This window comes from Chenopodium album, chromosome 9 (assembly GCF_948465745.1).
Source record: "Chenopodium album chromosome 9, dcCheAlbu1.1, whole genome shotgun sequence".
NCBI lineage: Eukaryota > Viridiplantae > Streptophyta > Magnoliopsida > Caryophyllales > Amaranthaceae > Chenopodium > Chenopodium album.
Window position 1 is genome coordinate 65,052,926 of NC_137842.1, and position 15,611 is coordinate 65,068,536.

At 36.1% G+C, this 15,611-nt stretch overlaps 2 protein-coding genes across 2 annotated transcripts; both read right to left on the reverse strand.

Moving 5' to 3' along the window:
* Positions 1-980: 980 nt before the first annotated feature.
* Positions 981-2,994, reverse strand: LOC145560174 (B3 domain-containing protein At3g19184-like). The gene is made up of 6 exons (XM_081621437.1): positions 2,835-2,994; positions 2,644-2,739; positions 2,507-2,538; positions 2,161-2,329; positions 1,514-1,720; positions 981-1,077 (listed from the first exon to the last, which is right to left on the reverse strand). The coding sequence occupies exons 1-6, from the start codon at positions 2,973-2,975 to the stop codon at positions 1,024-1,026; spliced, it is 699 nt and encodes a 232-aa protein (XP_081477563.1). The 5' UTR covers positions 2,976-2,994; the 3' UTR covers positions 981-1,023.
* Positions 2,995-4,175: 1,181 nt separating this feature from the next.
* LOC145558782 (presequence protease 1, chloroplastic/mitochondrial-like) lies at positions 4,176-14,219 on the reverse strand. Its single transcript, XM_081620116.1, has 19 exons — positions 13,671-14,219; positions 13,409-13,592; positions 12,361-12,535; positions 12,147-12,279; positions 11,926-11,996; positions 9,894-9,977; positions 9,671-9,761; positions 9,034-9,554; positions 8,746-8,910; positions 8,416-8,634; positions 8,192-8,319; positions 7,831-8,020; positions 6,764-6,847; positions 6,567-6,664; positions 6,155-6,416; positions 5,871-6,033; positions 5,603-5,783; positions 4,910-4,981; positions 4,176-4,617 (listed from the first exon to the last, which is right to left on the reverse strand). Exons 1-19 carry the CDS (start codon positions 13,951-13,953, stop codon positions 4,476-4,478), a joined length of 3,246 nt encoding a protein of 1,081 aa, XP_081476242.1. The 5' UTR covers positions 13,954-14,219; the 3' UTR covers positions 4,176-4,475.
* Positions 14,220-15,611: the final 1,392 nt, after the last annotated feature.

A 15,611-nucleotide genomic window follows, 5' to 3' on the forward strand; every position in this document is an offset into this window, starting at 1 on the left:
ATAAGCTTGAAATAGCTAGGGTTTATGCCTAGCACGAACCTGCATGTACTCACAAACTATAAGCTTGTATATGTTTAAAAGGTACCATATTCACATTATATAATTACTTGGGTTCTTCTACAGTCAAAATATATTTCTTCATTGAGTCAACTGCATACACGAGCCATAGCGTATCCGCAGTCAAAATGGAAGATAGATAGTCTTCAAACGCAAACAAGTAATGAGCCTATGGCCATTGTTTTCAGCAAAATGAACCTGGAAGTAGCCTCAGCATCATCAGCAACCTTTACCTGCCAAAATGACGAAACTTTAGAGACAACATAGTGGGCATGAAATAGGCATATCCTCAATACAAATTCATTCGCAGGCTAATCCCCTAATGTTGGTCATTTAGCTCCTTTCTTTCAAGTTACAGTGTAATCAAGTATTGTAATATTTTATATCTTAATGTAGTACTACCTCCGTTTCATATTATTTGCAACGATTCGACATAAAATAGAGAGGAAAAATGTCTAATCATTGCAAATAATATGAAACGGTGGTAGTATGATTTTACATTCTTAGGTTGTAGCCACGTAAGGAGGGTCTCCTAATGAATTATTATCATTTTAACCATAACAATCAATCTGGTCGACTGGTCCTAATGCTCACATTCTTAGGTTGTAACCACATAAGGAGGCTAATCGAGTTGTTTGCTGATATAGTAAAATGTGAGCATTAGGACCAGATTAATTGTTCAACTTATTCTCTGCTCAGGGTCAGACCATTTAGATTAAGACATGGTAACATATGAAGCAATTATTACTCGCAATTAGCATAAACTGTGGTTCTCAGATAACACAGGAAAACCATCAAAATAGAAGCCAGAACAGCCTCAAGTAATCCACCAGACAGGATCTGGAATAAACTTCATTCTGGGGATTTTTTTCTTTTAATGAAGCAATTGTTCTCAATCATCAGAGTAAGAATTACCTGCTCTATTTTTTTTTTTTTTTTTTTTTTGGAAGCCTTTCTTTCCCCTCGCTATTCCTGCTCTTCGTCTTCTTCTTCAGTGGAATTCACCCGAATGATGTAGACCTAAGAAAATAAGTGAAGTTACTAGTGTTACGATAAATATTTTGACAATCAAAGCAAAACTGGTTCATTATTATGTAGTTCTGTAAGTAGAAAGACCAAACATGGGCTAAAAGACCTCAAGAAATAGACAATCAAACCGAGCTTATCCATAGACCAAACAGATGAAACTTTTCAAACCTTACGAAATTCTGATCATCATCTATATCTATACTTCTATACTAATTTGATTTGGTAAATGTACTTAAATGCTATTGAATTAAAAGGCGTTGTCTCTCATGTAAGTGTGTCGTGTGGTATACAAAGTAGTATACTACATCTGTATGAAAATGTTTACTTGGTTACAAGACTTACAACATGATTCAGGTGTTATGTTAGGCAGTGAAATTCAGACTGTAGTGCAGTAGTAGTAAGAAGAGCAGAAAGAGACTGAGGTTACCTTAAAGGTAGTTGGTTCAATGAGCTGGAAAACAAGGGCATCTCCATCAACTAATTCATGATCAATAGAAAATCCTCTCCATCCACCACTAAGTCCATTCTTTCTAGCAAGGTACTTGGCCTTCCATTCATCACCATCTTCATCAACTAAAGTGACCATATCGTCCTCGTCTGGAAGGTGGACCTTGCAAAATGGGATAGGAAAACTCTGTATGGCAACAGAGATTTACTTAAGTATGTGAGATTTCTCAAGATTTCTTCTTGAACTGAAGTTGTTCAAGGGCATAGGAAAGTTGGTTGTCTTTTTTAGTAGCTATTTTTCTGAATCAAAAAAGTGCTTGTTTTTCACATTTTTCTTAAGCTAAACGTGACATTCAAATTTAGCTAAAAAAGTTAGACCTTAGAGTACAAGTGACAATCTTACAACTAATAATTCGAGCAAAAAGTAGATAACTTTATTACTTTTTCATCAAAAAAATATATCCAATGCAACCGTTGTATATTCTATGTGGCATAACATTAACATTTCAACCCGTGTAAATTTAGACTTTTCTTCATTAATTCCAAATCCTCCAAAACCCTAGTATTTCTTTTAGAGGTTGTGAACCAATATTTTAACAATACAGAAGAAAGGGTTTAAAAACTGACCAACCAAAACCCTCCAGTAACATGAGATTGAAGCATTGGTTTGATAAAGGCAGGAAATTCCGAGCCTAATTGTTGTTCAAGTTCTTCAGCTCTCTCAATAGCATAAACCCTATCCTTATCCGAGGCGTAAACTCGATTCAGAATATCCCTTCTCTTGTACTTGTATATCCTAGCAGCATTTTAGCATCCATCAAAACATAGAAAGAACTAGTTTAGTTCATTTAAAGTGCTAGATGATACACGACATCTAATATCAAATCTCGTCTATATCATTTGCTCTTTATGGCTTTCTCTACGCCAAATAAAAACCCGAAAAGCGGAGAAAGTAGAGATGAACTAAACTCACCTTCTACCTTCCGACATAGGCTCCATTGCATACTGTGAAGACAAAATCAATTAAAATAAAAGAATGAAAATAGGGTTTTTAGAAATAAATCAAAGGGTATTATAAATTGTACATTGTAAACAAATTGAAAATTAAACCTCTTTGTAATTGGGAGGAGGTTTATCAGCCGTTCGAGACGAACGACGAACAGACGAGACACCGAAATCGGTTGATCTTGCCTTCACCTTCTTGGCCTGAATCATAGAGTGATTACATGAGAATTGAAAATTGAAATACTAAAAAAAAGGTATAAACTTTATTAATTACTAAATTATTTAATTAACATTACAGGGGAAGAATGATGGGTTTTTCTGGGAGAAGGTTTGAGAGCTTGAGCAAGTTTATGGAGATTAAGCTGCTCCATTCTCTTCTTGTTTTCCTCCAATCTCTGCTTCCTTTTGTCTTCATAGCTTGCTGTTGTTGTCACCATTTTCAATCCGAACGCGAACCCGAAACCGAAACCCGAAAGGGAAAGAGAAAGGGAAAGGCCTTTCTGATTGATGAGTTCTTCCTTCAAAAATTGATGGAACTTTTGGAGTGACTTTCTAATTCTCAAATTGTGAATAGACAATTTCAGTATTTAATTGGAGTAAACTTTCTATTTTAAGGCATTTTGTGTCTTTTTGAGCGCCACTTTCTTACATTTTTTGAATTTGAATCTTCCTTTTTTATTACTGTATTTTATTATGGTGTTTGGATAAAAAGTAGGCTTATTAGCCATTTGGGTTGTGGGTTATATGGTCCATTTAGGCTTATTAGCAATTTTGGCTCACATTTAGTCACAAGTTTCCTAAGTTGGTCTTCAAGAAATTATCACCCCTTTTGCCCAAGTTTCCGTGGCGGTAGACTGGTAGTCGTCGTTTTTTCATAGGATAAAAACATGAATCTGATACGAAGAGGAAAAAAAAATTATTACAAACGCTTAGGGTTTAAAGGCATAGCGTCGCTCAATTCGGTTCTTTTGTTCAAATATGAAAAGACCCAAACCATGCAATTAATTCCCTTATGGAACATAAATACGCTCGTAGTAGAGTGCAAATGAGTTCGATTAAGAGTGTGTGAATGTGTGATAGGAAAATTGTAAGGCTATGGAAGAAAAATTAATCATCCTTTACATGAAATTTTCTCAAAGTTTATTATTTAGTTATTTGTTGGTTTGCTCTTTAAGAAAAAAAACGGTTAGTTTGAATAAGTAACATTTTATATTTTTATGAATTATAACATCTTTAACTCCATCATTTGCATTCATCAATAATAAAAATCAAAATTAAAAAAAAAATATATATAGATCAAAAAACACTAAGTTTACAATGGAAGTTTGATTGAAGCGCGGTTGGACAAAATGAGAGAGACATACTTGGTGTAATCCAACTTCCAACCCAAGTTCAAACCAGTTAACTATCCAGATTTGGCACCTCTAAATAGCATTGGCATTGCGCGGTTGCACATATAAATGCAATCGTACACAGATTAAAAGCCCCTCACTGATATAGCTTGCATTCCACTTAGCAGTCCAATTCCAGGACATATTCTCAATCATCTAAACACAAATGTGTAAATTGGCACATTTCAAATGTCAAATAAATAGAGCTGCATCAATAACCAAGTTATCAAAAGGAACCCCACAAACTTTCATGACAAAAATGTTCTTTATTAATAGTTTTTCCCTCTGCACGTGTAACAACGAAGCGAGGTGAACTGTGTAGCTGTACAATAATTGAGACTCACATCAACATCTCGAATACTCTCAACACTGTGTTCATATAGACTAATCAAGAAAAATGCTATTCTATGATCAACTATCATGGGATTTGTACTTTGTAGCTATAAAATAATTTCATCCCACACGAAAAATCAAGGCATAAGAACTAGTTGCGATCTTGTCAACTGCTTCCAGTCTATTTTGAACTCCATGAACACGAGCAATACCTTAAAGCACTTTCTTCACTTGTAAGAAGTCAGGCTTTAGCTTCTTTGCAGCTTCAACATCTTCCAGAGATGCCACTGCAACCACAACTCCTTTATCTTTGACTACATCAACTGCATCTGCAAATTCCTTGAAGTCCTTTACACTGCACAACATAAATAACTTTCATAAGATTCCACCATCACTGTAGAGATTAGGACCTACCCCATCAACTGCAACGAAAAGAGTTCAGGGAAAGTCTAGCACAACTAAATAGTATTTGCGTCAATGTGATTATTTCTACTGCAAAGTGATTGAAAAAGCTTTTCTGCTGGTTTTGATATTCAAGGGTAGCGCCATATGCATCTTGAACCCCATTCTGCAATCCGCAGTAGATGAAAGCAGTCTTCTACTAATTAAAATTTTGTATAGAATGTTAGTAGCATATCCAATATTACCTTGTTGAAAGTATCTCCTCACGTCTTTTTTCTCGTTCTTCTTCTGTGACTCCCAACAAGTGCCGTAACATACTGAAAAAGTAATTGGAAACTAATCAGTATTGAACTATTGATTACTGAATCCCTTTCAATAAGATAAAGCATCTCACAAAAAAACAAGTCATACCTAAAATTATTTTTCTCAAAGTCTACCAGAATTACAACTTACCAAACAAAAAACTAATATTTGACTTCATACTCTTCAAGTGACAAATTAAGCAGTGACAACAAGTAAACCTATCCCCAAACTGCCCAACAATCAGCATAGATGCCACAATAAATTTTAAGGAGCCATAAAAACCAGAAGAAGAAAGAAATAAATAAATAAATGAAAAAGATATGGAGCCAGTAGTTTAGAGTATATTTGTATTCCTCAAGAATACATCTGTGTGTTCCAACTGGATAACTTCTATTTCCTTTTATCCCCCTCCTCTTTTCATGTTCAAAACAAGAATATTAGTTTTTTTGGAGCAAGGAGCTTCTAAGAGGCATTTAACTTCGAACTGACTTATCCAGACTTTAAGCGCAGCCATGGTACTGGCAACTGGCCTCCTCATTTTACAGTTAAATATATGTCAAAAAAAAAAGAGCATGCAAACTCATCTCGATAAACAAGGAACCATCTACCTCTCCATAACAAGAATTGCACATTACCTGCTATAACCTTTGGCATCAGGTAGTTGATATGAGTCAACATCACCAATGGTCCCAATAATTGCCTTGGCGAGAGCTTCATTATCTAATTCCAACCCACGGAGGAAATCACCCGTTCCATCATAAACTTCAAGTGTTTTTAACAAATTTGGATCTCGATAGGACAAATATGTGAAAACCCCTGGAAACATGACAGATGTAAGAAGTGAAAACAGCAAGAACTTACAACTTATAGATATTACTAAAGCTCACAGCATATACTAGTCACCTGAATGAGTATCAAAGTCACAAAAGCCTCCATAAGCACCGCCACTCACTCGTACACGGTCCCACAGCCATGTATTACTGATATATTTCGAAATGACATAGGCACTTCCATTGAGCTTATAACCATCTCCATATACATTCGCAGCTTTTCCAACATAATTGACCTAAGGAGGATCAAAAGGAATCATTCATCACTTGCAATAAAACATAAAACCAAAAATATATGTACAAGCACAGAAATGATGGATTAAAAATAAAATAAAAAATAAAAACAATGGAAATTACTTGAGTGGGTATCACAATGGCTTCATTATGAGAAGAGAGTTGAGTATTCCACTTATTTGGTTCAGAGGAGAAGTCTGGAAGTGAGTCGAGAAATTTGCCAATATACTTTTCTGAGTTTGTAATATTTTTCCCATCAGCAGTCAAATTTACCAAGCAATGCTTCTTTGTAAGTAAAGTTTTGCGAATCTCTTCCAGAGAGAGAGAAATTCCTTCCCAATCCTTATCAACTTTCTCTTCCAGGTCTCTCAGGAACTCAAGGTAACTAGAGGCACACCACAAAAAGATTACTTTCGTATCAAAACATAAATTTATCGTAAGCTGCAATCCAATTTACAGTATTAATTTTGCAAAGGAGGATAAAATGTACAGTTGAATAATTACAATACTGATGTGAAAGAAGACATGGTCTCACCTGACACCACCCATTTGCTCAGAAATCCAACCAGCAGCATTCAACTTTGCATCCATCCTTGCAGCTGCAATCCCATGACCACTGCCCCTCAGTCGATTCTGAAGACAAGTTTTTTGGATATGGTATAAGTACAAAAGCTATTGCTTCATGACCAGTTTATCAACAAAGTCTTAAAAATGAATTGTAGTAATAGATACCTCCATTCTTGCTTTACTCTGAGAAACAAATTGCTTGAAGCGCTGTTGATCATTGAACTGAACCTCCTGAAGGACAAGATTCATCTAGAATATACAAGAAACCAAATTAGTATAAGTTTGGAACAAAGGCAACAGTTGGCTTGGATTGGCAAAGGAGAAGTTAATGTTGTGGTGTATTGCTTTCATGGATATTCAGTGGCGTTTGTGGTTAGAAGGGAATGCACATGTTTTTCTCAATAACTGAATAACCACCTGAATATACTATACATTAGCGCTGAGCTTACATTTTTACTAATATATAAAAATTAAATATTGTTTGTAATTCTTCATTCTTTTGAATATTGCAACATGGGGTTGATAGAGAACCAAAAAAATAAAGGACATCCAAGAAAAATGAAGGGAGTGTTGATAGAGAACCAAGAATAGAATTCAAGAAAGTTTTAAAAGAGTGGTTAAAATGTTTGGTAAAGGAAATCAGTATTCAGTACAGTTCATGAAACACTAAAGGGATAAAACAAAAAAAATAAAAATTAAAAAAGTAAGATAAATTTAAAATATATATATGTAATCATAACACGTAATTGACGTGAATTTTCTCCCTCCACACCACCCTATCCAACACCATATGTTCCTCTATCCCCAAAGCACTCATGTCACTCTCAGTCACCCTCTTCCAAGTTTTCTTCTTCCCCTACCTCTCGCAATCCCAATACTTTGCAATTCTTCAAGCGTCCTTACCGGAGCGTCACTTGGTCTCCTTACATGGCTAATTTTTTTCAATATATATTTTTTCAAATGCCAATTTTTAGATAAGCTTTACTGATTTAAAAGTACATATTTGATCAGTCAAATTTATGCATTGACAAACATGTCAGTCACACTGTTGCAAACATTCAAAAAGAGGGAGAATTTATCTAGCATCTTTGTGGAGTAAGTCAGTGGGAGTCTTTAACAGTCGGTGAATATTAAAGAAACTGGGATATTTTGCAATTTATGGAGCTAATTTAAGGATTTGCCCCTCCAGTTCTGGGTTCTGGGTGACTAGGGTTCATAAAAGTGTAGCGTACCAGATTGAAAAGGTCTTCAGCGCGTTCAGCCATTGCTTTCCCTCTGACAATCAGCTTAGCACATGGGTCCTTACTATCCCTTACAGATGATGAAAAAGGGTAAACAGATATTCCTCCAGTTCTCCTTCCAATTAATTGATTAAGTTGCACAAAATCCATGTCTTTGGTACCCATCTCCAACAACGATTGACTGCATACAGTTTGGAAAGAATTAAAGCTCGGAACCGAAGAAAAAAAATATATCATGTGCAAATGGAATGCATCATTAATTAAAATTTAAGTTGAACAAAGAATTCAAAAAGAAGAGACAGCAAACAAGTTCACCATGATTAACAAGTTTTCACAATGTAAGCAGTCTTACCAAAATAACGGTATATATTGGAGAAGCTCATGTTTCAGGGTACTCATATCAAATACAACTTCACTGTAAATGACATCGTTTGTGAATAAGTCATGCTGCAGAACCGTCACACCATTGATATTCCCAATCTGCAAGAGAAAACGCTTAGATAAGATTTTCAAATAAAACGATATGACAGAAAATTACCCCCCAGACACAATATAAATGAAAAAAGGGAGTCCAACCTCAGTGGGGATATGAATGGGTTTTTTCGGGATGTCATGCAAAGATAGACATGGAACACTCCGCAAAGCTTCAGGTGGATCTGGAGTTTCCTGCTTTAAGCGCAACTCTTGAGTAGCACGAACCAATTCTGCTAGATCTTCCTCTGTCATACTTGCCTTGAGCTTCTCCAAAGATTCTTGTTCAACAGCCTCATCGTGAGCAGCCTTCTCTGGATCAGGCTGGCAGCAACAGTGTTAGAATCATATGAAAGCTGATAGAGCAACCTGTTTATGATTTATTGATTTGTGTTATAAATTCAGAATAAAGGAGATGTAAATTGCAATACTCACCTGCATTTCAACTGTTACACGGTGAGGGTTTTTCAGAATATACTTTTCAATTAAGGGAGAGAATACAGCTTTAGAGCCTTCTGCTGCTACTCTTTCCTTAAGCTTCATCAGTGGTTTCTCCCACCTCAATGGCTCAAAGGGATCCATATCATAAATCCATTTCCCCTACACCAACCAAAAAAATGGAAGTTATAATAGTGAGTCATAAATATTAAAACACAATTTATTTTCAGACGGTTAGGGGCAGTCATAATTTAAAAACTTTCAGAATAGATCCATATGTCTTACAATAGACCGAAGCATTAAGGAGAGTCCACGTGGGAAGGAGCCAGTGTTATTTTCCCTTAGAGAGAACTCAATAGTATTCATGGACGCCTCTATAGCATCTGAATTGAAACCTTCTTCCACCAGATTTTTAAGAGTTGTTACCACTAGTTCTTCTACTTTTTGAATGTCCTCCTCTTGAACACCCTTCAATCCAATACTAAACTGAGGCTGCAAAAGATCATCATCAATGCCACCTCCAATGATAGCTTCTCCAAGGCCACTCTCCAGCAAGATTTTCCTTAAAGGAGAGGCTGGTGTTCCCAACAAAAGGTGATCCAAAAACGCAATTGCAAGCTCGGTCTCCAAATCTAGAGGCTTTTCAGACAGCAACCAATTAAGACAAACCATGTGCCTTTTCTTCAAATCCTCACCATCACCAGCAGGATATTTCTCTGTAATCCTGACAGGTTCAGAGAATAGTTTTTGCGGTTGAATTTGTGAGTCATTGGGAGCTGAGCTCTCATCAAACTTATCTAGATATTCTGCAATGAACATTCACCAGACGAATGTCAGATAAACAAATTAAGTGGAACTGATGGACAAAGGGCTCCATCAGAAATAAAGCTCAACACTGACTGCAAAGACAAGCATGGCATACCACTCAAGAGGCGCAGACGCTCATTTGGATCATCATCTCCATAAAACCATATCCTTGCATTGCTAGGGTGGTAAAATCTTTGGTGAAATTCCTGTTCATATGTATCACATTAGCAAAATGCATCAAATTAAGCTCATGACAGGGCTGCTCTGAAAAGAACCAGCAAAAATAGGAGTGATTTGTCATTTGAGGCTCAATTAAATCACATTTGAATGTCACATACCTTAAATTTCTCAAACGTGAGCTTGGGAATAACATTTGGGTCTCCACCACTATCTACACCATAGGTGTTGTCTGGAAAGAGTGCCTAAAAGTCATTGACACCAAATAAGCATTCTTCGACAAAGATGTCTTTGTAAAGCAATAATAATATACTTTAAGCATTGCTATACAACAACCAGTCCTTAAAATCCACATCAACAAAAGAAAATTTTCCCAAAATATTACTTGAACAATACCAAAGAGAAAGCATGGTATAGAAGTTAGGGGCAAACCAAAAATGAACCAGGGCAAAATACGGGAACAGAGGAAGTACAACGTTTTATAATTAGCTTTTCAAAGTATCAATATAGTCCTTTGTCCCTATATATATTTCACACTAGCTTTGTAAAGATATCCCAAATTATATTTCACAATACTCTTTTGGGTTCATAAACATCTAGTCTGTTCCTCAGATACCCTTACAACCACAAATATCAATGAATCATTACCTTTCTTTCCCTAAGAATGTCACTAGTTTCAGTATCTTTCTTTCAATTTTTGTTTTTTCAAATGCCAGACCACACCTTTAAAACTTACTATGTGTGTTAATCCTATAGTAAAAACAATAATGGGTAGGGGGTGAAACTAAACAGCGATTGTCATTAGTACAAATAATGTACAATAGCATAACAAAAAATTGAACAAGAAAAGTCACTTATTGTTGAATCACTTTATATAAATAATACGTAGTAGAACATATTAAATGGGTCAATAGCTCAGCACAACTAACATAATAATTAAGAGAAAAAAAAAAAAAGAGAAATTTTAGATTTTAACACCAAAAGCAAACCCGAAAACTGTTTTTAACACCCAAAAAAAAATAATTTACACCAATTTTTTTTTCTGAAATATGATTTTACCACCACTTAGGGTCTGTTGTGATTGACTAAACTAGCTGAGAGAAGGAAATTTTTATGACTGAACTAGCTGAACTAAATATTTTATGAGAGAAGGAAATTAGTAACCGAAGTGAACCGAAAAAAATCTGAAGAGAACAGGCCCTAACATATTCCGTCCAAGAATCCGTTAAGTGGGGTCCACATTGCCACGTGTCGCTTTTTGTTTGGTAAAAAAATAAAAAATAAAAAAAACTTAACAATCCTACAGCCACCCAACAACCCCCACCACCACATCCCCACACCACACGCGTAGCTTCAACCAGTCGGCACCGAAACCCACCCTCCTCCTCTGCCCCAACAAGCAAAACCCGTCCCCCTTCCAGCCCCCCGACACTGGAGCCCATCCCCTTCCCATTCCGCACCCACAAACCGTCCTAACCGAAACCCTAAATTCTAAAACGGCCACGAAAACGGCTAGTTATGACCAAAATCGGCCGGTTTAGTCCACTCAGCCCCAAAACCGGCCAATTTCGGCCATAACTGGCAGTTTTAGAATTTAGGGTTTCGGTGAGCTGGGGGAGGAGGTGTGTCGGTGATGAGGTGCGGGTCGGTAGTTGTGCTGGGTGAGGGTGGAGAACATGGAGGCGGTGGTGGCACGGGGTGCCTGGGTAGTGTTAGGGTTTTTTTTTTGTTTTTTTTACCAAACAAAAAAACGACACGTGGCAGTGTAGACCCTACTTAACAAATGCTTGGACGGAATTTGTTAAGTGAGGGTAAAATCAAATTTTTAATTTTTTTTGATGTTAAATTTATTTTTTTTATTTTTTTTTTGGTGTTAAAAACCATTGTCGGGGTTTTTTTTCCTGGTGTTAAAATCTAAAATTTCCGATAAAAGAAAAAAAAAAAAAAAACAAGTTAGAGTCAAGCATTCTATCTTGTTTAATTAATGGACATCTTAGTGTCAAAATATAATGCAGACAATACCAAATCTTATTTGGCATGGACGCATAGAAGCAAAACAGTTCACCATGTGAAGTCAATATTACTACTCATAATTCATAAGACACCTCAAAAATCAAGGAAACCAACTTTTTCTTTTGTAATAACAAGGTAGCTAAATGTAATTGGGGAAAGTAAAATCGGTGAAAGACATGCCTGTTGAGCAGTGCGACCTAAAACATTATCTGGCTGGGAATAAACACCCTTCATCTCATTAAAGACAACACCTGAAACATGCATTTTAAATTAATCAACATAAAGAGAATTAGAAGTCAAAAGGCATTATTCATGACATCACCAACACCATGACATGGATTATGGATTTTTCATAAAATTATTGGCATCAAAAGTGATATAAACCAATAAACAGCTGAAACCTTTATAAGATATTGGTTCTGAAGGATCATTAAGCTCATAATGCCAGCCTTCTTGTTGGAAAGTCCATTTGTCCTCCACACATTTGGGAAAGAACACCGCATCCAAGTAAACATCTACCAGATTATAGAAGTCCTGTTTGACAAGCAATTCAATATGAATTAAACACATGAGTCTAAGGATGACATCAAAAATAATTTCAGGAAAAGCACAAACCTTGGTATTAGTAGATGCAACAGGATAGCAAGTTCTATCAGGATATGTAAAAGCATTCAAAAAGGTATTCAAGCTCCCTTTCAAAAGTTCAACAAAAGGTTCTTTGAGAGGGTACTTCCTGGAACCACACAACACACTATGCTCTAATATGTGAGGAATCCCAGTCGAATCACTCCTGCAATGACAGACAAAAAATTATAAGGAGACTGGGACAAGATAACGGCAATAAGTACCCCAGATTAAGTTGACTTTTATTGCAGCCAAGGGTTTATGTTAATACAATAGCATACCCAAGTAGGCAGCAGCAATGAGAGGAAACAATTTCAACAAGGAAAAAAAGTAGAAAGTTTCAAGGACCACTTGAATAATTGACATCATAATTAAGCTAAATAGCACCAGAATACTATCCTTGATAATTGGGCATGAAGCAGCTTAAGTTGATTTTTATTACAGTAGTCAGCAACAGGAATCAGCCAAAGCTAACAAGGACATACATTCAAAGCCTAGGGTCCTCTCCTAATTTCCGAGGGATCGTTTTCTAACCTTTATCTGGACTTTCAAATTATGTTAGAATTTAGAAATCCAGAAAATCCCCAACCTTGTACAGGTTTGCCATCTATATTCATCGCGTAATAATCTAGAGTACTTCTTGATAGATTTCAGGTTCCCCACTCAATATTTCGCCATAATCTCTTATTACCATAACAGCAGGGTAGAAGAATACTGTAAACCAATCAAGCTCATATCGAAAAATACAACTCCAGCTTATAAATGCTAAACTTCGCTCCTCAACTCTAGATATAAAATTGCGAGTATAATTCATCATAAAATTCAAATGTTAAAATACGTAGCTAAAATGCGGATGTCAAAAACCTATTAAACATCGAAGTATCAAACACCATTATCTTGACCAGCAATGAAACAGACACAACACAAAGTAAGCCAATAACAATAGTAAATACACAAGCTACGCCCCTAAACATATACTCGGCATTGCATAAAGCTAAATTGATAATATAAGACAAATATGGAGAAGTTTTCAACTTACGGAGGAGTTCGAAAAACGATTCCAAAAACCTTATTCTCATCATCATTCGAAACCGACATAACCTGAGCACCAGTTTTCTTATGCTTAAACAACACAGCTTTCGATTTACACTCATCGATAAACTGCTCCGCAACCTTCTCAAACCCAAGCTTCTCTGCAAACTCAAAATCATGCTTTCCAGACTCTACACCACCAAAAACAACCACCAATCAATCATTTAATCAATCAATTAGTTACTGAAAACAATTCAATCATTACAAACCTGAAGTAGCGGCGGAGTCGGAAGTCGCGACAGCTGGAGGAGAGAGAGTCGAGAAAGTATTGCGACGGCCGCCGGAGAACGGCGACGGCGGCGGAGGGAGAGGAAGAGATAAGGAGGAGATAGGGCGGAGAATGGAGTGGTGGCGGAGGAGATAGACTGGTTTGGAGGAGTTAGGGTTTTGGCTATGGAAGTTCCGGCGAGTTAGGAGGCGGCGAGTGGCGGCGGTGAAGAGGCGAGTTGGTGTTGAAGAGGAGAGAGAACGGAGTAGCATTGCTCTCTCCATTGGTAAACACTGAGGTTGTGATAATGAATCCACAATTATATGTTTTTATGAAATGAAATGAATTTATTTTAATTTTAATTTTTTTGGGAGGGAGGAGTTTTCTGCAAGAAAACCAGTGAAACAAATTATAGTAGATGATAATACTATGTACGAGTATATTTTTTGATTGAATATAAAAGAGTTGTAAATTTGGTTTTTGAGTTTTTTTGATTGATGATTTGCTTGGTTTGGAGGTATGAAGCTGTTTGTGGTGTTGTGGATATTTGGAGACCACGTTTTTTGGCTCCTAATATTTGTGAGAATTTGAGATTTTCTTTTCCCATTTTTTTTTGCTTTCTACTTTTCTATTTTGTCTTTTCATTCGATAATTTTGGTCTTTACAATTAATTACAAAAATTAGTCACAAAATTCATTGATAGTGTTTTGTTAAAAAAATCTACTTCTATTTAAAATAAAGTGCCAAGAATTCTAGAGTATCACAACTCTATAAGTCTATATTGATTATGCATTTTATAATGAAAGGATGATTTGCATGGGGTAAAGGAAGTGAATTTAAGAGAGATGGGGAGGGAAATGAAAAAAAAAAAAAAAAAAAAAAAAAAAAAAAAAAAAAAACTCTTTAATATACAAGTAATGTGTGTTTTTTATAGTGTTCAGACATTCACCTCCTTTTTCTGCCTTCACCATTGCACCACAACTCTCTTCCCTATTCTTATGTTGATGTTGTCACTCTTTGTCGTTGTTACCACCTTGCTCAAACCTTTGTCGGGACTCCATCCCCGGCACCCCCTTATCTTTCTTACTCCCTCCATCCCCCATTGATAGTCAATTTTGCCATTTTTGGTGACCCAAAATGTTAGCCACATTTGTTTTTTTCAAGTACCATTAATATTATTTTTTTTTTTCCAAAATTCTCTCCCATTTGCAAAAATATTTGTGCAAATTTTACTTTCTAATTTACTTTAATTACATTCTCTCTCTACTTTTTTCCATACCCAATGTAAATTTACTTTTTTAATGTACTTTTGCTACTTCTTATCTATGTTTATTAATTTCCGTGATTTTCTACCAAAAGTGACTATCAATGGGGGACGGATGGAGTACTTCTCACTTCGATTCATCCCCACTATTAAGATTTTGATTGTCAAATTCGAACAATATATAGAATTTTCATGATTGAATCTCAGGGTATAAAGCCACAATTGATTATTTAAAAAGGTTATTTCCTATTTTTTAAATCTTTCTTTTCATTGTAATTCGGATGGTTGTTGGTGGTTTTTTTTTTTTTTTGGTGAAAGGCTTTTTTGGTGTGCCCGTGTGGATGGAGGAGGCAGTGGAGGTGGTTCAAAGATAAGGTAAAGATGCATTGTGAGGGTGTTAGCTTTCGAGTGTTTGGGGGGGTGTGGTCACATGATGTGAAAATTAGTTGGGTTGTATAATTTCATGGCGGGTTAAATTGTTATGGGTGGTCGTGTGATGGTGTCCATGGACGTAGAGAAGATGCTTGTATGGTTTTTGTGGTGGTTGGTGCTAACAAGGTAGTGTGTTAGGTGTGGTGATAATGGGTGTTGTTTTAAAAAAGTGATTGAAACTACCACAAGGTGGAATTGGAAACCATGGTAGAGATCGAGATATGAGAAAATAGGAGAGGGAGTGCA